General features: G+C 37.5%; 1 protein-coding gene across 1 annotated transcript in view; it reads right to left on the bottom strand.

The window, feature by feature from the left end:
- LOC104500577 (liprin-beta-2-like) overlaps positions 1 to 11019 on the bottom strand; it is a gene marked incomplete at its 3' end in the record, with an annotated part of 65109 nt that extends 54090 nt beyond the window's left edge. Inside the window, 1 exon segment of the mRNA XM_010144242.1 lies at positions 10953 to 11019. Within this exon segment, the coding sequence (XP_010142544.1) occupies positions 10953 to 11019 (67 nt within the window).
- Between the last annotated feature and the right edge of the window lie 14590 nt (positions 11020 to 25609).

Raw genomic sequence — 25609 nt, forward strand, 5'->3', positions numbered from 1 at the left:
TCCATCTTGGCAAGTGAAAGAACTGTCACCCTTAAGAAACTCTGTTCTGCAAAGGTAAAACTTCTCAAGTGCTGGAGCCCAGGCAGGGCCAGCCAGCAGTTACCCGTTACGTGATTTCCTGGGACTGGGCATACCTCCCAGGCATGCCTCAGTTATCCCAAGCTCAACTGACTGTTCAGACTGGCAGAACTCTAAGCATTCTCGAAGTCTCACATTGTACACAGCAGCGGAAGGTCATAATTTCTCAGAACTCTCATGAACTGGGTCCACGTGTAAGGCACTCTGGCTGCGTTTCCACAGTTGCCATCTAAGGGGGGGTCCTGAGGACAGTACTGTTCTGTGTAGGGATGCTGGGAAAGTGGGAGGGTGTTTTTACCGGGAAAGAACATCAGCTTGATGCTTAGTGATTGAGATATTGTAAATTTAAGGGTTTTTTCTTACTGTTCCCTTTCCTGCCTCAAGTTTTCTTCCATTTAAGTTTGCATGAAATAACAAATAAAATAGACAGGAGGAGGAAATATTTTGTTGGCACTGAATATAAAAATGAGATGCACCAAAGACACCCTTATGGCAAACTCGTGTTCCCTGAACTACCTAACAACAAAAAAAAGCTGGTATATTCTATGATTTGCGCCATACTTATGATGGGATTAATTTTGAGCATAAATAGCACAGGATTTTAAACTGCAGAAGACAATAAAGATACTTCAAAATTTTCTGTCTGTAAACAGACAGCACAGTATTTGCTTACATGAATAAAAACATAATGATCTTACAAGTGAACTCTCTGTCAATTCCTTTATGCATTAGTTCCATTAAACCTTGAAAGGAAAAACAGCTCTTTGATTAATAACAACTGAAGCGAATGAAGGAAGTAGAGATTGAAAGGCTTGATTTCATTCATAATTTTAAATCTTTCAACGGAGGTTATTATCCACTGGAGAACCTGATTAAATATATATACACACATATTCAAGATACATATTTAGACTTTCAGCATTCAGAATTCCACTAATTTCAAATCGCTGGGATCATAAATATTAAGCAAGGGCTTAAAAGTGCTTTGCTTTGCTCGATAGGGGCCAGAGTATTCAACAAAAGTTGCAAAGCCCTCCTGTGAGCAACCCTCCTCATCTGGAACGGGAGCTACCCACAAATCACAGGGTCTCACTAAGAGAACGTGACCCTTCACACCTCCCCATCAAATACACATATGCCCTCCTCCTCCTTCGTGAAATCATTTTAAAACTGGTTTGCTGTGGGTTGCTGCTGTAGTACCTTTCATCCTCCCGGTTGGAACGGAATATGAAGGATTCCTCTGAACACAACTAATGCACTTTATACTAAGTAAAGAAATGCAGAAATGCAGAGTTCAGCTCAGCTTTTTAATTCTGAGTTTCCTGTTGTACTGCTTAAATTCAAATGAATCACAGGCTTGCTTCTTATTTGCTTTCCATGTAGTTTCACACTAAGTAGGATATATATTGCTTACGAGAAGGACAAGAACAGACCCTGAAAAACAGAAGTAAAAGTGTGCAAGAGAAATAATTATATTTCTTTGCATTAGTGTAAACCTTTAAATCACCACTCTGCAAAGCATTAACTTTTAGCACCGGACAGTAAGAATTCAGATCTTCTTACAGATTGATGCAATAAAAGAGATGCCAAAGTGCAAGCAGAACACTGTGTTACCGGTATGCTCTACCATTAACAGGAATTAATTTGAGTGTAGCTTTATTATAGACAGCTGAAGGCTGTAAGAATTTTATAGATACTCAGGAAAAATGAGTGCAGTTCTGAACTCTTGAAACAGACTAATTTCATACAGACTTGAGCAAGTCACAGTACTTCGGTGCCTCATTTTTTCCAGAGGTAAACAGGACACAGGGGAAACTTTTGTCATTATGTTTATATAAAACTCAACACTATGGCTTCCTAGTGTACCACTGGAAAACAATTAATCATCATAAATGTCTACCTTTGAGGAGCAGGAAAGAAAGGGAAAGAAAAGTACTGGAACTAAGACATTCCAAACTGCTTGGTTCTGGCTTCTACATAGAGACGGTGGATGAAGGAGTTTAAATGTTGCCCCACAGCCTATGTATGGTATAAAGAATAACAAAAGGAACAACTTTTAAGTTAACTATTTCCTACACCCTGACCATGCAAACATATTTTTAGTTCACGGTTCCTTGCAATTAGCTAAACGGCTTCAAAGAAACATTTCTTTTGGGCAAATACACAGCCTATTCAAAAAACAGCACTACTGGTGGCTTGTAAAAATAAGTTACTCAGTAGAAGTAAAGAAAGAAGCAGAAAGCATTGCCAGTTTGAAAATCCATTCTCTTCAGCTTCTACCATACACATTCATCCATAAACAAACTTTCAACACTCTTAGCAGTTAACACTGTTTCTGATCGCTCACTTTTCCCTCCATCTTAACTTCTACTTTCATCCATATTACCCCAGTCTTTTTGCTCTAGAAGTGGTTGAGTTTTATTAAAAAAAAAAAGAAAAATGCTGGTAATACAAACCTCAACCATCAGTGGTTAAGAAGAGATTTTACTGAAACTGCTGAATCCTTTAGTTCAGAAAACAGAAAAACAAACAAACAAACAACAAAAGCCCTACAACAAAACTCAAAAACTACTTCTACACTGGGGTAAGGATGACTTTCTATAAAGCTGAAATACTCATGGGTAACGGTTTTGATATATGACCAACAGTGGTTAGAATAAAATTATAAACATACATTTTCTCTGGCCTTTCAGTCAATTATTACACTCCTAGAGAACTTTTTCTTTTTTTACCTGAGTTTCTACTCAGTGAGCATATAGGTTTGTCCAAGTTCTTCCTCTCTCCTTCAAGACTACAAAATGTAATTTTCTTTGAAGTACAAGTCTCTTTTTCTCATGAAGATAGCCTTGAAAACATGACTTTATGGCAACTAGTGGTAAAGAGCGGACGGGACATAGTTCAGCCTCCTCGTTCCTAAGCCTTCCGTCAAAGGAGTGGAGAGGTAGCTCACACAATCCTTTCTTCTAAAACTGTAATGCAAAATACATTACAAATGGTGCCTTTTGAATCATAGCTCATATTAGCTTCTCCTCAAATCTCCACTTTTAGATCTTTAACTACGGGGAACAGTAACTGTTAAGCTGGACTAGCAGGAAGCTCTAGGGAAAAAATTCCAAGCCTGGAAACGTTAATAACCATGTTCAGATGAAAGTTGCATGCAGCTCCGATGATTTTCAACTCAGCTTTACTTACAGCCACATGTGGAATCCTTGAGACAACATTCAAGAACTGTCTATAATTTCTTAAGCAAATTATCTGTGTAATTACTCAACCTTTTTTCTTACATGCTTACAGACCCTAAGCTGTGATGGGCAGCACCTTAGGTACTGTATTCACAACTACAACAAAAAGATCTCTGCTTTCCAGAAACACAAGCTAAGCAGCCTTACAGCTGCTGAAAAAGGCAAGATGGATTACACAGCTATGATGGAGATCTGAGGCTGAGTCTCCACTGCACAGGAAAAACAGGATCAACACATTTTATTAAAGACAAGGAAGAACAAATACTTGCACCAATTTTCTCTCTCTCCTTTTTTTTTGTATTTACACAGAAATAAAATGTGTATTTAGGTCCAGTGAAACCAGTATTCTAATTAAAACAGTATTGTGAGACAATAAATAAATCTTTTTAGTATAAAATCCCTGACTATTCACGGAAAGTAGGAGTGAGCTACTGGTAACATGAATACTGTTTCATGAAAAAAATTAATCTCTGAAAGCATAGGGAAGATAAGGCATTAATTTTGTAAAGGAAATAAAGGCATCTTGTTTTATAAAAATTACACTATTTTGATTTTTAAAAAGACTCTTTCATACCAATTTCATTGCCTTAAAGTAGGAGTGGAGAAGCTATGATTTTGAATTTAAAGAAATCCCTGTTTGATAAAATTTGTTTAAATTTAAATCTTAGAAATCTGTTCACTAGCCTGTCAAGCAGCTGAGTGACCCATGTACTGAAAAACACATTACATCATATAAACCACAAAAGAACTGTTGTGTCTCACATTTTCAGTCCTATGGGGTTATGGCCATCATGGTTTAAATGCCTTTCTCTGCTACATGTTGTATCTGCAGATATTTCCATTTCTGTTTCTTTTCCAGCCTTTTTCAAAACTCAGTACAAATACTTATGACCTATGGAGTGAGAGTATGGGAAGTGTGTTTTGGGACAGTAGCCCAAACAGCTATAGTGACCTCTTGCAAGGTTAAGCACTCAAAATTGAGGAAATTCCAAACTTCAGGTTGCTCTGGCAACCCTGAGTAAGGAATGGAGTAGACAATGCTGCACACGTGCAATCAATACACAAGTTGCTATGATTTTCACATGCTTTTAAAAACGACAGCTGCACCTGAACAGTTATGCAAGGTCTTAGCTTGAAGGCTCTAACGTGTGAAGCCGCTACAAAATACAGTATCAAAGGGCTGTAATGGTTATTCAAGAGTGCCCACAGTTTGTGAGGTCATGTCTTAGGTGCTGTTGACAAACCTAAAAGAAAGACCACAGATACCTAACATGAAAAATTATGGATTAAATAAAAAAAAGACAGTGATCTGATGTATTTTAAAATTGTTATACGTGTGATATTGTTGACAACATCGAAAGAATTAACTAATTAGCTTTTCCAGTGTCGAGTATCTGAAGTTACATGTCAGCACCTAACGAGCTATAAAAAGTTTTATAAAATGGAAGATGAATGTTCAACTACAATTATAAACCCTAAATATAAGTTAAGTTTTTCTATCTGGGATAGCTAAAGGTCATCATTTTAATCTTTCTTCCTCCTCACAATATTTGTGACACAGAATTTTCTGGAACTGTTATGACAAAAAGTTAGATATTTGTCTATCAAAGACCTGATTTCAAGTAATTTTTTATTTCATTTCCTTTTTCATATCTCTATTGTTGTAAGATCTATGCATAAACATGCTCTAGCTAAAGGTTTCAAAAAACCACTGCAGTCTTTAGTGTAGTACAACTTCATAAATGCTCTCCTTAATTAACGCTGAGCAGTAACAAGATAAACAAGTGCTGTAGATACACTATTTCTTTTGTTCAGAAAAAAAGCCTAAATTGATTGAAAAAGAACAGAAAATAAAAAGGAAATGCAGTAATCGTAACTGAAGCACAGCCTATTAACACAATTACAATTTATTTAGAAAATAAAGAAAACAAGAAAATCACTGCAGCTGTTGCTGTTCACTTACTCTGATCTGCAATGAAAGAAATTGCTCATTATTTAAATTATTCTGTTTCTCTCATTATTTCAACTACAGTCTGTGACAGTTCAGTGCTCTAAAAGGAAATCCTACTAAGATCTCTGTATTAAAATTAAAAAAACTATACACCTGTACGATAGAAACTGAATTTTACACCTGAAAATACTGTAAACCTTGAATAGGACATAAGTGATAAAAATACAAAGCCATCTGGAAGTATATAAATTGAAAAGAAAAAGCTATTCTCTAGTCAATCCACACAATCACAGGAGGCTTTTAGCTCCCAATACACACCACAAAAAAATAGGATTAAGTGCTCTCTGCCAGGTCTGGGCAATTTCAATCCTTTATGAAGCAGAACAGAGTTGTCTATCTTCTTCACTCAGTGCTGCGAGACTAGTCCTTCCATTCTGAATGGACCCTGCGACGGCAGAGATGACTATTCATGGGTAATGGATGAGGTCATTAGGAAACAGTTTGATTTCCTATTATTTATGTAGGAACTCAGGGAAAACCTTATTCCACAAAACCTAAAATTCATCTAAAGGAGTTCAAATGAGAGTGTTAGTAATTGTTTGTCCACTCCTGCATTTTTAATTCAAGTTCTGATCACTTAGTAGAGGTGACTTAGTCATCTAACACATCCAGGAACAGAGTGTAGCTCTGGAACTTGAACTCCATTGCTGTCAGAGTAAAATAAAGATGGGGCAGAACAAGAAGAGAAAAGAAGATGATGAAAAAAAAACAATAAAAAACCCACACAAACAGATCTTCCTTCAAATTCAGGCAAATAGCTCCCAGGAGGAAAATACATGAAACTTGAATTAAAATCCTGTTCACCTCAAGTACAATTTCCTCCAAAGGCCCTGTTTTCAGCAAGGGTGTGGGAAGTGGTTGGGTTTGTAGCACCCAGCCAAGGCAAGGAACTGCAGGCAAGCATTCTGCCACCTCAAAAGAAGGGAATTTCAACATACACACTTCATGCACGGCCTTTTTTATTATTGGTATTTTTTAACCTTTCGGTACTAATACTGAAACATCAGTACACACTAGTGTGATAGCACACGTAACAGTCTCATTATTTCTCAGTAAGCAGTAATTATAGGAGCTCTGGTTAAAAAGAAACTCAATAATTACCCTGATTACTTGGTGAATTTGAAGAGACACTGGAGCTGCAGCGGAGTGTAATATTGTGACAAGAGTTTTTAGATCTCACAATTATGGTCATTATTCATAAAAGGAAATAATGGATTTTCAGATTGTTGACAGAGAGAGCAGGCTGATGTAAAATAAAAATTATTTTAATTCATTAGAATATTATGCAAAGAAAAAATAATCAAAATATATTGTCCTACAAAGAAACACATTTTAATAAATGGGTACAAGCTGAATAAAAGGGAAACTTATGACTTGGTCAAACCTCAGAAGGAAGCAATGCTGAAGTCATGCACCTCAAATACAGAATACATAGATGGATCTGACATATGGGTGCTTGCTTTAGAGAAAGTCTCTGGAGTGCAAGTCATCCTAGCTAATGGGTAAGTCATGTTCATTGACAATCACATTAGCCCTTTTTGCTATTTTAGCCAAATAAGACTAATCATTTAGCATGCCTAATTTATAGAGCTATGAGGGAGGGTTATCAGGACAGATGTACTGGAGCATAAAAGACTTGGGAACACTGACCTATCTGTCAAATTTGATCAAGCCCAATGAAATTCAATTTGTTAATCTTGCCTCACAATCCTATCCTCATGTATTCTAAACATTAGTACATTCTGTACTGCTCTGAGATGCACAGCCTATGGTAAGACTTTTCATTTGGATTAATCAGAATCATGTATGAACTGTGCTAACGTTTGGAGTAAGGTGCATGACTTTTAAAATCTGCAGGCTAAAAGTAGGATTGCAAATTACCTTAAAGAATAAGACCACAATCTAATATTGTAATAGTAACTGCAGCTGATAAAAGAAATCAGGACTGTTTTTCTCATTAAACAGAGAGAATGCTGGTTTTGCATGTGTGTATATATACACAGAAGTACTCAACCTTCAAAAATTAACCAATGCAAGTTACACCTCACTGAACTTCTCATTTCTGTAGAATTGCAATTAACGCTCATTTTGTGCCTAAAGAAAAGGTTTTTGAGGTCAAGAAAACAGCACAGCTCTTCTAGTACTCTCTCAGGCCTCATTCCTAAAGGAAACACCTATTTCATCAGCTACTTAAGTTTCCAACAGTCATGAAATTCAGCCTTAGTCTTTGAATTCAGCACCGCTTAGAGATATCTACGAAATCTGAATAGACTGAACTGAAACAGCACAAGCTCTAAACATTTTATTGCTGTTTCCAGTCTCCTCTAAGAGCAGCTACATTTGCACAGATGATTTGTCCATATTTGCATAATACGGTATATACAAATCTGCAGTTAGAAGACTCTCCATCCTGGTTTGTTTCACGACAGTTCTCCAGTCCTGAAGGAGTTAGTTTCCTGCCTTATTTGGTCTCTCACTACACAGGACAAGATAACACACTGTTTTCCAGCCCCTGCCCAAATTGCACACAGAAGCTTACTGGATTGAATTAGAGAGAACCAAACTTGAATAATTACTATGTTCCTCAATTTGAGACAAATTGTGATAATAACTCTATCCAAATACAGGCTCCAGCAGATATATTTGATCACTGAATCATACCAGGATATTCAAGAAACAGTTCTGGAACACAAAGAACATTAACTACAGGAGAACAACCAGAACAGACTTAACTCAACCTGTCTTGTCTATTTCTAATAATGGAAAATGATGAATAAACAACCTTGCCACCCAAATGAGCTTTTACTTTACATTACAACTAAAAATAAGTGAAGGAAGAAAGCAAAATTCTGAAATTGCACAGGAAGTATTCAATTAACACGGACAGATGCATTGTCTGGGAAGTATCTTGGTTCTTTTCCTATTAGATATCTTTGTATAAGCCTGTTGTCCATATTATTCTGGGTATCAGTGGACATTAGACTAGAAATGTAAGCAACGTGAAGTCATAAAGTCAACTGTCTTGAAGAGGCTGCTGATTTGCTCATGACATATCCACGCACTGTGGAAACGAACTACATACTGGGGCATACCTGAATCTTTTTGTTTTACAGCTACAGCTTGGCCACCAACACCACTACACACAGCTGTGCAATCTGCTGCTTCACACAGAGTATTTCTTTCATCATTTGCTTTGCTCCTCTGTATCACTGTCTCCACCATCATGACAACTAAGCGAGGGGGTAAAAATGATGTTTGGAAGTCTGGAACAACTTAACTCTATTCCTTATTTATCAAGATTAAACGCTAAAATGTTACCAGCACAAACAATCTGAAAAAGGAGTGGTGAAAAGGAAAAAGGTATTTAAAAAAAAAAAGACAAGAAAACTTGGCTTTCAACCTCAATTGTTTTTTCTAGCATGAAACTAGAAGAAACACGTTATTTTCTTAGGCAGTCACATATTGCCATTTAATCAGTTATGCTACATATTACAAAGCCATGGAGAAAATACCCAGCATTAAACACCTATTGTCTTACCCAGAACTAACCTCACAACATTTTTTCAGCACTTCCATTTATGGCGATGCTACTGAGTAGCAATGCTCTCTCGGTGGAAAAATCACACAGCTTCTAAGTCCGCAAAACTTTTTTGAAGGGAATATGAAATGGCATCTTCAAGTAAAACTGAGATTTTTTCTAAACAAAACAGCACTGCTCAGATGAGCACAGCAACAGACCTGTTTGTTGAATACATGGGTTTTTGTTACTTGTAAGATGAGATACTGAACAATTTGAGATATAACAAAAGCACGATCTATTAACAAAAGATTTCAGCAGACGAAATCTTATAGAATGACAAACCTGAAAACCGTCAAAATCATGACAAGTTTTCTAACCCGTTCCTTCAAATGAAACTATACCACAAAGTTCTGACAACTCCTGGAAGAAAGCAGAGTGTCTAATCTGAAAATCCATTTAAATAGAATATGTCTGTTTTTCTTTCTCTTGATTTTTCTGAAGAATGGAATCATCCATTCACCCACGATATCAACAGTGTGTCCTGGGCTCCGTATAAATCATCACAGAAGAGAGACAGTGAGTTAAAATTTCCCGATATATGCAGGTGATTTATGAGCACTGGTTCCATAGTACAATTAAAGAGACACAGGCTCCTATATTACTTTAGCTCTTTCATAGCTCTAGCCAGGAACATAACTCAAGGTTTGCAATGGCTAAGATATTATTTTAGTTCCCTAGTTTATGAATTATGCTTTGGGACTTGATTTTCTTGTTCTCTCTTTACATATCTGAGGAAAGTCAAATGCTTTCCTGACTATTCATTTATGTGTTTTGCAAGAGGTGAAAAAATAAAATACTGATTCACTTCTGTTGGTTAAAATCTTGTTTAAACAAGGTTTTTGCATTCAGAAAAAGAAGGGAGAAGGAAATAAGTATCTATATTTGCCTATTTGCCTAGAAGTTGTTCCATTGGTGTGAAAAGTTATTTGTGGACTTCTATCTATCACATACCCACATTTAAACTCCTGTGTCTCTTAGCAGTCTGACAAAGCTTGCTCTTTTAGAATAAAGACTCACATGTGGATGAGAAAAAAAAAATCTACAGATTCTTTAATCTAAAAATCCTGGATTATGACTTCCTGCCTAATCATGGCTAGTCTGATGGTAATACTTGAAGCTGCATAATAGTCTCTGGATACAAAGCTTTAACTAGAAGAGCAGGAAGAGGCACAACTACAGCAACAAGAGGTTGATGTCATCATCATCAGAGAGAAAAGAAAAGAAAAAAAAAGGAAAGCACAGCACATGTGTCACTATTTAAGTTTATAAAGATTTAGTGAATGCTTTCCCATGGTGCACAAGTGAGATCATGGCCCTACCCAGATACTTCTTTCAGAAGCTCGTACTGAATAGTGCATGAGCACAAACCCCAAGGCTACAGAGTCCTAACCACAGAAATCAACTTCTCTTCTTGGATGCTGTAATATTGCGAGAAAGTTTTTTAATTGCCCTACCACGAGAACACCAAAAGACAGCAAATTCTGTCTTGCATCATATGCCTTTCTAGTGGACAGCTGTGTAAAAAGAAATTCATAGCTTGACTCCTCTAATTCATTAGGCTGTGAACATAACTAATAGCTAAACTAATATATACATGCTAAATAAAGAAAATGATGAATATTTATATATACACATATTTACGTATATCTATCGGTGTGTGTAAAATACAGTTATATACTATCCAGCTAACTGGAAGCCTTGCTGAAAACATTTTTCAAAGACACACTAAAAAAAAAAACTAACATATACAATATGGAACGTTGCCACGGGGATTAGGATGTTTTAGATTTACTCAGAGCAAAGTATATTTCACTTCAATATTCACATCTGAAGTAGAATTGTGGGGTTTCTTCCTTTATTTCACTTTAAATTTTCCTCACATAACTACTGAACTAGAGAAATCTGCATGTCACAGAGAACTTGACAAATTGAAGACAGGAATTGGAAAGTAAAAAAATCAAATAGGAAAATTTCAGGAGGGAAAAAGACAAACATAGTTAAATCTCAAAATAGTTTGGTGCAAAATAAAGTATTGTTATACCTGCAATGATGTCATCCATCTGCTCCAAAGCTGCTTCCAGCATATGACTAGCGTCAGAAGCCATCATCCGTGACTTCTTCAGATCTTTACTCTTTCTACTGAAAAGACAAATGAAACCATGTGTATTACACTAAACCAGACCTGACAGAAAAAGAAGTCACTGTTACATTATAAGCTGTCACACAAGCAAAAGTCCACACTAGCAAAAAAAAAAAAAAAAGCCTAGTAACATGAAAGCTAACAAAATTGTTGCTATTCTTGACAGATAATTTGGGATTTCTGAGGTTTTCATTCATTGTTGATTTGTATTTTATTTTCTTATTTTAAGAGTTTTTACTAAAACAAGGAAATACAGATGGAAACAAAACCAATCAATCAATCTCAAATATTGGAAGCCTGAGATCTCCCTATCCCTCATCCTTAATAGTGGCTTCCTAGACTCAAAGTTCAGTGCATTTCAATCTTCGCACTGTGAGGAAAAAAGAGGGATTGACTAGGTTCCAGTGAAGGAAGGAACACATGGTGGAAAACATGCTTAGTCTATAAGCGGAACTCTGCAGGGGCTCTGCTTTTTGATTGTTGCCTTAAGAGTAAAGACAATTCTGAAATCACTTCTACTCCTCTTTTCTATATCCCCATTCAATCTTTCTACCACTTCATTCATGACACTGAAAATACAGTTTGTTCTGTTCCAATAACCAAAACACCCCAAGTATGATGGTTCTGAAGATACTGCTGCCTCTTTAAAACAGAATTAAAGACATCCATGTTACCATCTGACATTAAGCGGAACAAACAAAACGTTCCAAAATTAGTCTGTACTGGTGAGTTGGTCTTGCTGGACTCTTAGTCAAGTAACAGTCACTACTGTCGACAGATGACATTTCAAGGGGGGAAAGAATTTACGCTGTCCATTTCACTGCCTGAGAGAAAATTCTCTCAGAAATAAGGCCTTTTGCACATCACTTCATCGCTGAAATATGAAACCAGCTCCCACAGCGTCATGAACAGGCATCGTACTTATGCAAAATTTTTGCAGTGCTCTAACACACAACTCACAATACTGACAAAGCCTTTAAAGGGTCATACAGTTTTGATTCCTCTTCCACGAAGTGTGTAATCCAGTCTTCTGACATCGCATCTTCTGATACAGCAAGTTTTTAAATCTGTGGTTCAAAACTGTTCAATTAAGACAGCTTTCTAAGCACCACAAAGGACACCTGTCTTAAAATAGCTAGAGAGATCCTTCAAAAGAGGCAGGTTAAGGTAAGTGCATAGGCCATGGTTATATTATTCCAATTGCCACTGAAGTTTCATAACCTGTATTTGTCATGCAATTCCCTACGCTAAGAATTCAATTATTTTTAATTTAAATAAATACTATAATAATCTCTAACGGCCATTCACACTGATTAAAACATTTTTGAACTACGTTCACTCAGTGACAGTTCAGACACTGGCCACCTGCATGACTGGTAGCCAAACCACTCACATTTACTCTCTGAGTTGGAGCCTGCCTAAACACTAGAATGTAGAATCAGCAGCCAGAGGATAAAGTCAGCTCTAAAATAAAAGCTTATCCATTTTCTGTTTCAGAGGGACCATCAGGAAAAAAAACCACCAACCTAAACCCTAAAAGTACACTTAAGGCTGAGTCCAAATTGTGGCATCATAAGAAATATTAAATCTCAGTAATAAGTCCAGAGGAATGGAAGCTTTTTACTAGTAAGTCAAAACTATTTGCTTCTCTCACAAGCTAAGACATGGGCTTTTCTTCATGGTTCTGGTGAAATACACACAAAGAAAGCTGATTTATTAACAACTTCTCTGTTAGCAGTAAGATGTGCCCTATGTCCATTCTAGTGAACGTGTACACCACCGCTATCTAGAGGGACAGATGCAGGAATGACAAGGAGAAATTGCTATGTTCTAATTTGAGCTCTGCCATTTATAGCTTGTTGCAATGGGTAAGCCAATATTTAACTTCCGATTGAATTGACCTGAAGAGCAATATGAGAATGTCTTATCACAAAACAGACGACAAATCTTCAGTGTCACCCGAGGAAAAGATTAGTGTAAATTAATTGTTTTGGTCTCTCTGTTTTTGTCAAAATAATAATCTAAGTATGAACAACGCTAAATGTAACTGAATTTCACCAAAATGCATCTGCCCCAGATGTTTCATTTAATGGTATTGGAAATAGCTCAAATTATGCTTGGAATAATGTGGAAAGTCATTAAGTCAGCTGACAAACAGAATTTCAGAATGCTCACACGTGCGAACTTTACAGACACTCCCACTGATTCTGTAGATTCATTTTGTTGGTTTTGGTAGATTTCCATCTTCTGCCCTCACATTTAGCTGTCAGTAGCTTAGGAGATTCACTAAATACCTTTAGAGAGACTTGATTCTCAATTGCAATAAGCCTCCTTCCTCGCAATACTTCCCCTAGTTCAAAGGGGCCACATCAGTAATAATCACCTCAGTGAAAGGAAATCTGCCCACAGTAAGCAGCCACCAAAGAGCCACCTAGGCTGCCTTGCCCCTTTGGTGGATGTGGCCACCAGCCACTTCCCCACAAATCTCTGACCACCAGCTGTGTTGGGAAATCAGGACAGTAGACTGGCTCAAAATTAGAAGTAAGAAAAAGAGTGAAAAATACTAAAGATAGCATTGAGTTTCTCTTGCTAAATTGCACTGTGTGCTCGGTTTGCGCTGTGTAAGCTACTGCTTTGTGTGCCAAAAGCAGCTAGAGCAACATGCAGTTGTTATTAACAAGAAGCGCGGGACAACCATTTCTTCTAAACATCAAATGTAGTATTTGACTATTTGTAGTGGAAAAGATAAAGAAAATGCTAATACACTACTTTAAAAACTTGAAATTTTACTTATAGAAAAACTTTCAGTCAAGACCTTGGCACAAACCAGAAAGTTTTGCTAAAGAATGCCACCAGAACTAAGTCTTCTCTCTCCTCTCGGCCTCCACCACTGCCTGTTTTGTCACCTGTATCCACAGTGTTTGCTGCTTAACTGCACTAAGCTAGAGTAAAACCCGCTGATCAAACAATGATTTATTAATAAAAGTGATGGTCTTTGCTCCAGAGCAATAATGTAATATTACTTGCTTGACATCTTTTTCTAGACAGACCTGTTGTTTGTGCTTCAGGCAAGTCTTACTTTCCCAGACACTCCCTTCTCAGAGTTTGACTGTTCTGAGCAAAGTTAGGAAAATAGCTTGTTAGATTTCCTACGCTTTCAGTTACAACTTCTGTTACTATCAAGTTCTATAGAAATATCTGCAATGGTGGACTCTTATTATTACTAATAAATAACAAGATAGCTGTATCAATCCCAAAGCACGCCGAGTGCCTCAAACAGGATGTGTTTCCTGGTATTTTAATTGCAATTCCTCTTACAGTTTTCATTTTACAGTTTTCATTCCTGAATGACATCAACAGACGCAGAACACCACAACTTATATACCTATATAAAAATACACATATATTTTGAAATTTAAGTTTTTTTAGCTTTAGTAAAGACTGAACAAAAACCTATCTCCAACATTACAGTACAAGCTTTAATGTTAGCAAATTCTAACCTTCAGGATTTATTAGATTAATTTATATACCAGAGAAGTACAAGAACCAATCTACTCACCTTTATAGGTCTCTAAGAAGAAAATAATTTATTTTTTACTGATCAGTAAATACGCCTCACTATTAATAGCCGAAGTTTTACTGTTAAGCAGATGTAAGCCTAAATTACTACCACCCTTTCTAAGCCACACGCTCATACTAATTTAGAGCCCAGCCCACAGAAAAAGATATTGCAACCCTGTCTGTTATAATTACCTAAGTAATAAGATCTTCCAGGAAGTGCAGACAGAACGAACTGGTCTGAATGCCCTAAATCTATTTTGCTCAGCTAGCTTTACCCTGTTAGTCCCAATCTGAGATTTGCATTTCAAATAAAATGAAAAATCTCTGGTAGAACTATTGTGCTTAGAGCAAATATCTCTTGCAAATTTCGTAACCTACTTGCTATATGTAAAACTATAGCTTACTGTGTCCAAAGAGAACACAACATTTAACAGAGGTATTCACTATGAGCAAGATGCTCTCCAGAATTATGAAAAGCCTTAACTCAATTTGAATCTTCCACGGCTGCCTTGAACCAGCAGCTGTCCACAGATCAGAATATGAACATTAAGGCAACCTGCAGGTCAGCTGTTTTTCCAAGGTTGCTCTTAATAATGAGGTTGCCAACTTTATCACATATGGAGAGGTGTACCTTTCTTGACAAAAAACTCTTGAAATCCAGATGTTGCCATGATATCAATGCTTTGAATGGCCTACAAATTCCTCTTACATTTAGCAGACGCAGCTAATTATTAACTACAACCCCTCTCTTCCTGGGATGAATAAATATGTGTTTGTAAACTTTTTAAATATTCAAATTCATGTTAACACATTGCTTTGTACTTAATGCTATAATGAAATACCAAGTGGCTTGGGTAAGCTTCAGAAGTGCTCTATGCTTTTCACCACTGCAAGACGACTCCTGAGCTGGAATGAACAAACGTGCACAATTTCCACCCCCGCCATTTCCCACCTTGCTTCTCCCCCAGTTGCATGCTGTATCGCATCCAGTCACCCCACTGGAACACAACTGCTGATTCAGTTCTCCAGCCTGGCTCAGTAGTTCTCATGACACCATCAAATACAAAAGTTATAAATACATATTAGGATCCTGGCATACCTCTCCAATTAAGTTAATCCTTAGTCCTAAATAACCATCCACAGCTGCTGGGAACAGAAGAATTTCTGATGATTACTGGAATGACCATCTAAAGAACACTACTTATACAGCATCCTCCTGGACTATCTAGCCAGAAATCCTATTCATCTAATTATAGCTTAAATTCTATTTATTTGTTAATACAAACACTACTTGCTCTATTTCTCCTTGATGATTTTCACTGGAATAGGCAGAAGGGCAAACAGAACTGTTCCTTCATTGGTTACATTCCTTTATGTAATAAACAAATACAAACATACAAGACCGTAGAGGGAATAAAAAAGGTGAAGCACAGTACTAGTACAATATCTCCGTGACAAAAATGAGCTAACTAAGCTCATTAAGTAAGCTAAACTGACTTATGGAAGCACCTGGGTATTACGCTGGCACTTTAAAACCACCACATTTGTTTGCTGCTGGTAAAAGTTAGAGTGACAAGCAGTAAGAACTATGCTGCTTTTAAAGATATTATACTAAATAATTTGATTTAAAATACCAAGGGAACTGAATGTAGTTAAATGAAGACTACTGAATGTAGTTTACTGCATTATGAAGTAGCAAAGTCAAACCAAACATCAAAAATAAACTCATTAAGTTTGCTACTACGAGGCTGAACCTCAATCTGGGGGGAAAGGAGGGGGAAAGAGAAAAGAAAGAACCCTTAAAAATAAACTAAATGATCTGACTGATACTTTATGATGCTTTAAGAACACAAATCACCTTATAGTAACTCCTCCACAGGACTCGTGGACATTAAGTTACAGTTGCTGTTGGTACCATAACCAAATTCCCTGACTCACGTTTGTACAAAGTCTCATCCTTACATATAAAAGCTGACACTGACAGAATGGCATGTGAAAAGTGAGGTTTCTTCAGCTCCTCTCAACAGCAGTTCTATCAGCTGTAGAAAGCCCTTCATTCCTTCAATGTTGTTTTAAGACCTGTTCATAAAAGCTTAAATTCATTCCTTATTTATTACTGCATTAAGTGAAAAAAACCCCGAACTATTTTAGTGCATGTCATCAAACAGTTTCAATTTCTAGCCAGTTAAAATTAAAAAATACCAAAACAAAACGTATGGTTCTCATCTAGTTATGTAAGTATTACAATTAAAAACAGTTAGACCTCCAAAATTCTGACATTTAAAATAAGCTGTTTATTTCTTTCTCTTCTAATCTCAGGTATTCACTGGCCTCAAGGTCAGAGCTTCAAATTTTTTTCCATGAATGTCAACATTTCAACTAGGTCTTCTAAGTTACTTAACTCCAGATCCAATGTCTTTGAAACTGCATTCCATGCCCCTCTCCTCCCCTCTCCCCCTGCCAAAAAAAACCCCCAAACTGAAGCTCAACAAAAATACTCAAGAGTTGAAAAACTTAAACTAAGAAATCATATAATGAATGAACCTGTGAAAGTAAATTCATGCTCCAGTAAATTGAAAGGTGAGAAATGGTAATAAAAGTAAACACGGAATTCATGCACAAATGTATTCTTTGCCCTAGAGTAAAACAGAGGACAAGACCTCGACAAAAATTGAGAGAGATTAGGTATATACAATTAACAAAAGTATTCAAAGCTATTCTCTATAAGAATCCTAAAAATTTAGATGAACTATACTGCTGGAAAAAAAAATTCTTTTTAACTTGAGAATTAGGAATAACATTTCTTAAGATTCATAAATAGTTCTTGGGCTTTTTCAAAGCTCTCTGAAGCCCAGGCTTCTTGTCAGCCTGGCCAGAACAACCTACTGGATCAGGCCAGTCCCTTATGGAAAATCCTCGGTTCGATTTTTGTTTGCCTTTCTGCATTTCAGTGAGTTTTGTAAATGGAAATCATTCCTCTCACCCATCAAGTTGTTACAGAATCAACTCAGCAGAGCAAGTGCTACTAATAACTTACTTTATTAATCAATTAAGTATGTGTGTATAAACCCCGTGAGGGATACAGAAGTGTATATAGGCACTGTGAAACAGAGATTTTGCATTAATTTATGCAGGTACCGTTTGGAAAATTAATCTGAAAACACGTTTCACTGAAGGAGGCCAGTGCTAACATAGGGCCAGAGATCTGATACCTCGAAGAACCGTCAGGAGGTCCGATTTTCAAATCTCTTCACAGTGTTCATTTTTTTTAATTACTTGATGTACATGGAGGATCATTGTGAAAATCAACTGCTTTTCCAAGAAAGAGCAAACGCTCCTCAGCCAACTGGCTTAGTTTTTAGAACCCACATGGTCCTTGGTTCTAGTGCCTTGTCTTCTATTTTTTTATTGTCTGTGGTGTAGTCAAGACAGGGATCCATCAAACTCGTAATTCAGAGGCAGAAAACAGCTATGTATTTTTGGAACTCTTACAATGCCGTAAGAACAGTCATGCTCATTCAGACTAAAAGTCTGTCTGGCCCAGTACTCTGTCTCTATCACAGTGCACAGTGATCAGTCTCCTACTCTATCTAATCAACAAGCACAAGACTTTATGAAACACAGACAGGATAGGAACCATTACTTTTCATAGATGTTGAAGGACCTACCCTCTGTAGATTTATCTGATTTCATTTAAAATTCATTTTAAATAATTTTTCAGAGAATGTTCTGACATAGCAGGGAAAAAAAACCAAGCCAGTGGTTAATCACCGCTCACTTTCTCATGCATCTATGACACAGCCTCTTTCCAGTCCTATTTCCCTTTCTCCCATACAACATGCCTGTCTAACTCAAGAGCTGCTGTCCCGCATGCCCCTCCTCAGAGTAAATCCAATACACACTTTTCAACACGCTTACTGCTTTGCAATATATTTTTTTCTTGTTTCGTTGTACCGTTGTTGAGATGAGATGACCAAGGCTACATGCAGCATTCCAGTTACAGGCTATTTCTGACCTTTAGAACAATGCCACTAAGGAAACATGTAATGATATAAGTATGCAAACGTTTCCACGCAGAGTAAAAGCAATGAATCTCTACAGAAATAACGCACTTTGGAGGATCAGAAGATTGGAGAGCACCATCCGTTCCTTAAAATGGACAGTCACTAAAGTAGGTTAAGATTGGTAGAGGAACTGGCACCAGTGGACACAGATACCTGAGATCTGTTTTTCTGCAACAGAACCTCAGAACAAAGAGGAGGGTTAACAAGCTAGAGAACGGATTTCCTGCAATCAAGAGAGACAATTTTCATCCACAACATTTCTAAGGTAAAAAGCTGAGGTTTGGGTTAGATTACGCAGCAGAACAGTCTCAACTAATCTGGGACCTCTGTTTCCAAGTATCCAAATCTGGGTTAACAAAGGAAGCGAGCAGCTGTAGTGCCATTCTTCACAGTTAGTCCCTGGATAACCAGAAGCTTTGATTAAATAAAAAACTACAAGAGACAGATGAATCTAAAGTAAACTCATTCTACAGTGTGAATTCCCTTTGTACCAAATCATTTACTCTGAATGCAAACTCCTCTCCCCATTCTAACAAAACCAAGCAGTCTTCTACAGTCTGCGCTTTTGTGAGTGGTTTACATGAATTGAGATCCCACTGGGCTTCACAACCTACAAACAAAACTGAAGATGCTACCAAATTTCCTAACTAAAATGGAGAATTCAGTCAAAGCAAAACAGATCTGGACCACAATTCTTGCAACACTTTTCTAATCCCTAGCCTAATCTACAACTATTATGAAATGCTGCACACACTGCACAGAGTACAGGTGAGTAACTACTGTGGACTATTAAGTATTTTTCACAACACTACAGCACTTTCTGCAAAGCAGGCCAGAACAGATCTTTTTCTTGCACGAAAGCTTGTCATAATGACTCTCCTTTCTTTTAGTAACAAAAGGTTCTAAAATGATTTTCCTTTTGTACGTGCGACATTTGCCAGACCAGACCATAAATGGCTCTTTTCAGTTTCAGGTAAAATTACTACTTTGCATACATTCAGCTTCCTACATTGAAGAACATTTTAATTCAAGAAATATTTAACTAATAACTTATAATGCTTATGACTGAGATTTTCAGGTTAAATATAATCTGTACTAACAGTAAAATACTTTTCATTGCAGGAGACTACTTCCAAGAAAGAAAACTATTCACTTAACTATGATTTTCTTCAGATGCAATGAACACATACTGTAAGAGAATTACATATCCTGTTTTCACTGATGTTTTTCAGCCAGTCTGTGTTTCTGGTCTGAATTTTAAGATTCATTCTTCTTCCCTTCTTGAAACAATTATTCAAACATATATTACAAGTGAGCTTACAACAAAGGTTTTGCTGATATACGCTTACATGGCACTTGCATTAAGGTATCTCAAGTTCAGCTAGAGGTGGCATTTTTGTTTTGCTCTTTGGTTTTTTTAGTAGTAAGTACACTTAATGCACAGTTAACAAGGGTAGCTGGGGTCCATGTCTGAGTATCTGACTTGAAGCTATTGCCACTTTTCCTACAGTCTCACTCACTCTACTCTCTCAGAAGTTAATGCATGTCCTGGACACATTTCAAGATCCAGTGACTTCTTTTGCTGGGTTGTTTTTTTTTTTTCCTGGTCTGCTGGGTGACCATAAATCTGCCAGTGAAACTGTTTAGGGAGTGATGGTAAGGCCACGGAAGAAAGCCCATACTTATGCGATTTCTCACTTGTAGCATCTGTGCAGAGCACATAGAGAGGTTACAATCATGAATAAACCAAAGCACAACTTCATACCTTAGGCTGGGTATAAAAACTTCAAAAAAGAGGTTGTACACATGAAAGAAAGGAATGGAATTAATACTAAATTTCGGGTAAGAGCTCTCAGGTAAGAATTAACTGCATTGTGAGGACTGCACTTAAAACTAATGAGAACAGTTTTATGAAGCATACAGGAGCGTTACACAGAAAAATTGAATCAAAGTATAGCTGAAGTTGGAATACACCTCTTCACATCACCTACTCCAATTGCAAGAGCTTTTTTCTATTAGTATATTGGTTAACATTGACTGGAATGTCTCCAGGGCACTGAATGGAAAGGACAAAGATGATTTAACAGAAATTTCATTATGAACTATAGAACGACAACACATTTTAAGTAAAAGATGGCGAAGTCTTATGCAAGATCTTAGTACCCGCCCTGTCTAATACTGCACAGAGCAATACCATCCAGGTGAAATGCAAAGACTTTGTGCTTGTTTCCTATCTACCTAAAATAGCAAAAACCTTGGGGAAGTAAATCTGCTAGAGAAAGTTTTTTCTCTAGAAATATTCCCATTTAGGAGCTGACTCGATTACAAGCACTAATTTCTCATCGTCACAAACACATTCATAAATCTTACTGCAATGTCATTAGGCAAAGATGTTCTGATTACGTCTTATTAAAGCAGATGCTACCATCTGCACTGCGTTGTACTGGAATAAAAATACGATACACCATATTCAAGAGACGCATGCAAATATTTTCCACTGTCAAACTAACGCTAATGAAATAAAATTTGGGTTGAAAATCATGCAAAATGGAAGCAAAATTATGAACAGTAATACTAAGCAGTAATACTTCTCTGAATGAGCAGTACAGACAGAAAAAAGAAGGCATCCCCAGCTGTCACCTCTGAATGTAGAGACCAACCAGACTTGTTTTCAGAAGAGAATGAAGTAAAACAGCACTTCCCATACTGACAGTGCTTGAAATCTGGATTAGAATTCAGTGGTTTACATTTATCTCAAACAGTGCGAAACCACAGGGAATCATCCTCTATGAATATTCATACACATCATATCGTTGCTCTAATGAAAACAAGACTCCCAGTCAACTTTTGATAAGCAACACTTGTAACAGAGCCAGGCTTTGGACCTGTCTTTTTCTTCCACCCAGCATTAAAGATTTTGCTGAAGGAGAATCAGGCCTGTCGACCCATTGTCTCCAAACCCACACCTGCTTCAGGAAACCGTCATCAACTTATCACCATGTTCCTGGGTGATACACTAAAGACCCCTTACACAGCCAGAAGTTCACACTCTGTCACTGCAACTTTTTGGAAGTCAAATCCATCATCTACCACTCCAGGTGTGCTGTCTGCCACATACTATCTTATCACCATCAGGTGACTTACCTTTTCCCCTCTCTAAACCACAACGCACTCTGTTTTAACCTGCATTCAATTCCCAGCTTTTATCTTCAGTTGCTTCAGGTTTTACCTGGAAAATTCAGCTAAATAGATGAAAGTATATTTTTACGTGGCTATGAAATAAATGTAAGAATAAATTTTATATATCATACATTTATACACAGAGTTGAGAAAAACACTAATGACTCCTCATTAGTTTATCATCTGGAAGACAAATATTGACCTGTCTTACGCATGTGAAAATAACAGATTTTTCTCTTTGATCAGTATGAAAATACACAGCTTTCCCCTCAGCACCTGTGGGTTACAGTTCTTCTCGAAATACTAGTAAGCTACACAATATTCATAACAGTCTTGCTTTACAGGTTATCAAATTACAATTTAAAATCCAGGTCGTGCTTCCAGTCCTTTAAACCACTATATTGCGACCTAGCAGATGCACAGTATAAACATAAAATCCACAAACTGACCTAGACTGGTAACAGTGCCATAAGGATTTCTTGTTATGTTTCTTTCAAAAAGGAATTATCTTCATAATTTAACTTCTTTGTTCTCTGCATCAATGAATTGCCAAATAAAAGCAAAGTACTACTGGGAAATGGTTTTATAGCAAATAAACACACGAACATGCAGGAAAACTAAAGAGGTAACTAATGTCAGAAGAGACTTGAAATAAAAACATTGCATTAACACATACAGGCAGAGGCATCTAGCTACAAGAAAGTACCTTTATCTTGTTGCTTAATGTGCATCTATTTAAAAGCAGAAGAATTACAAAATACTGTAAAGGGGTGGCAGGAAGAAATTCAAGCTGTCACAGTTTATCAAAGACATGTTATCAACTCAGAGCTGGTGCTCAGACACAGTTAAAAAACAGACTGTCAAGAGGTTGCAGCCTCCATTCGTCCAGCTCTTCAAAGCAACAAGTGAGTTGATAGCACTGAATAGACAAGAGCAAACTGGTGAAAATTTAGAGAATTTAGAATTGTTCACAGCTTAAACTTCCCAGTTTTCAAGGGATCAAGTTATGGAAAGGAAATGATTTCATATGCATCTACTGAACTCTGGTAACTGACCAAGGGCTGCCATTTGCTGGCTAAACTTTATTCAATAGCTTACGAGAATTTCATGATTATACCTTAAGAAGTGGAATTCACCGAATTGTGATGATGAGGTGGCAAACTGAGATGATAAACACCTCCAAAGATTTGAATGATGCAAGGTCACTGACAGGAAAGGGACTTCTGAAAGTTCTCATCTGCTGCCCTAAACAATGTTGTCCTCCGCTGCATTACGATTTCTATGCAATTAGGTATTTCTGGAAAATGCAGAGAGCCCTTGCTCGGTACCATACGTTGAATGAGAACATGTTTGCATCTATGCGGAGTGATCATTCTCACAAAACACATTTCCTTACGCATCATTTCTCTGCTTTGAGATCCACTAAATCCTCTGCATCATACTATAGCCATCTAAAGCAAGATGATGGTTTCATGCTACTCCTGTAAATATCTTTTTTTGGAGGAGGGGGAAGGTGGATTTTATACTAACTAGCAAAGCCCCACTACTGAGGCTCTGCATTACCTGTATGAGCACGGTCCTTTGCTGATCTCACCAGGTCAAGGCCCTCATTTGTTTGAGTTGGAAGGCTTAAACAAATCCCTAGCTGTGGGGAAAGTAAAGTAAGTTTCTGGTCTGTCTCTGAATAGTCTAATAAGAGTGAAAGCAGTGTGTAGGGATAAGTGTTTTATAGGTTTTCGTGGGAGTTTGTTTGTTTTGAAGAGAGAGACCGGAAAGAGGCAGACAGGAAGCAAGTTAGGTAAGAAGCAGAGCTGCACGTGGAGGGGGTGGGTGTGTGGAAAAGGTTGATCATGATATTTTCCTTTTTTTTTTTTTTTCATTTTCCCATGTTTTGCATTCAAACTACACTCTCTCTCTGCCTCTCCCCCTTGTTTGCTGACCCTATCGAAGTGATCAGGGAAGGTGTACTCTTAAGGTCTTCAGTTACTCTTTTCCATCTGTTCTCTCCCCATCCTCCATTCTGCCACAATCTGCCACGTTAAGTCACATCACATTGCCTTAGAGGCTGCACAGTGTCGAGTCACAGGGACAGCATAACAGAAGCACGACGGTAAAGAAGAGGAAACGGGGAGAATTGATTCAAGAACCCAGAAAGCACTTCTCTAGACTATGCCTATACCAATGTATTCTAGCTTTCTTTACACACACACGACTCCCTGATCACTTCTCCCCACTGCTGGTACCACATTACAAAGATGAAGTGAGATCAGATAAAGCAGGATTACTCCTACTGCAGGATGGTGCTTACTAGCCCATCTCTTTCTATTCCTTGCCTTCTTTCCTTCCTGTCCTTCCTGCTCCTAGCATAGTCCTCATATGGATAGGGTTGCTGGAGTGAAATAAAGATGAAAGCGGCAGTGCCCTCTGCCACCATTCCTCTAATTCCCCAACTTCCTGGGACAGGAGATTAAAGCAATGTTCCCAGCCCAATTCCTACCACGCTTCAGCCACACACATTAATCAGCTTCTGCCCCCTCCCTTTAATTTGGCTCTTTCCACAGGGCAGAGTCTCAGATCTGCGATAGATAAACTGCAATGTGTTTTGCCTAGACACTTGATTATTACCTGGCTTTGGTAAATAAAGCATTTAAGTTTTCAAAAGTGATGCTAACATTAGTTCAAAACAGTTACAGGCATAATCATGTGTGTTTACAACAGATACAAGCATCAGCAGCAAGTGGCAAGATAGTCTTCAGCTATCGCTCACCTTAAGTCTTGAAATTATCTTTCATATAACAAACTACATTATAATTTTTTTATTATTTTTTTTCCCTCATGTTCTGGTACCAAGCTACACTTGCCCCAAAGACAAGCCTAAGATTCTTTTAAGTTCTCCCTTTGCTCTGATCTTCCTTTAGGTTCTGGAGACCTTTACAATTGCTGCTACTGCAACTATCAGCAAATTAAGGGTAAATCTGTATCATGTAAAAACAACCCTTATTTGCTCAGGTTTGAACCAACTTGCCCTTTCATTCTCTTGGCATATTGAGTTATACTCCAAGCATTTCTCCATTATGAAGATACAAGGAAGCACAAACATTTTGGTTTTCGCTCTGTTCACACAGCAGATCCAAATCAGAGTTAGAAACACAAGCAAAGTAAATCAATAAGCCTGGAAAGCTGAAATTCAGCCTTCTTTGCTCTCCCACCTACTGCTTCCACATCTTCACACGTTTCAGAACCAAACCCTTCATGCACATGTTCACACATTCCTGTTTAAAAAACATGAAAATCCCACAGAAAAGTGTCCCTCACTGTTCCTCCTCCTGCCAAAACCCTGCAATTAAAAGTCTCAAATTTAAGATCTTTACCACTATGTAAATACAACATTGAAAAACCTTGAAAAGGACACCTCACCTACATACAGTCAAATGTGCAGTTACTGACCCACCAAATACATACTTAACATCTTCATGTGCCCCATGCAAAACTGAACAAACCCTTCTTGCACGTGTTAAGGAGGAGGTGTTTTACATCACAGTGGTAAAGCCCTTCCCAAATCTTCGTCCACGAAGCCAAGCCATGATGATGATGATGACAATAACACAAGTGCTGAACGATGAAACTGGTGATCACTTGACATCTCCTCATATTCTTACCTCCCTTATCTCTGTACTGGTAAAACAGCCCATAATAGCCAGTTTCATCTTCCAGCTGTTCTCTTCTGAACATCCTTTTAACCATCGTACTTCC

This window comes from Buceros rhinoceros, unplaced genomic scaffold, assembly GCF_000710305.1.
Source record: "Buceros rhinoceros silvestris isolate BGI_N320 unplaced genomic scaffold, ASM71030v1 scaffold29099, whole genome shotgun sequence".
NCBI classification, from domain to species: Eukaryota; Metazoa; Chordata; class Aves; order Bucerotiformes; family Bucerotidae; genus Buceros; species Buceros rhinoceros.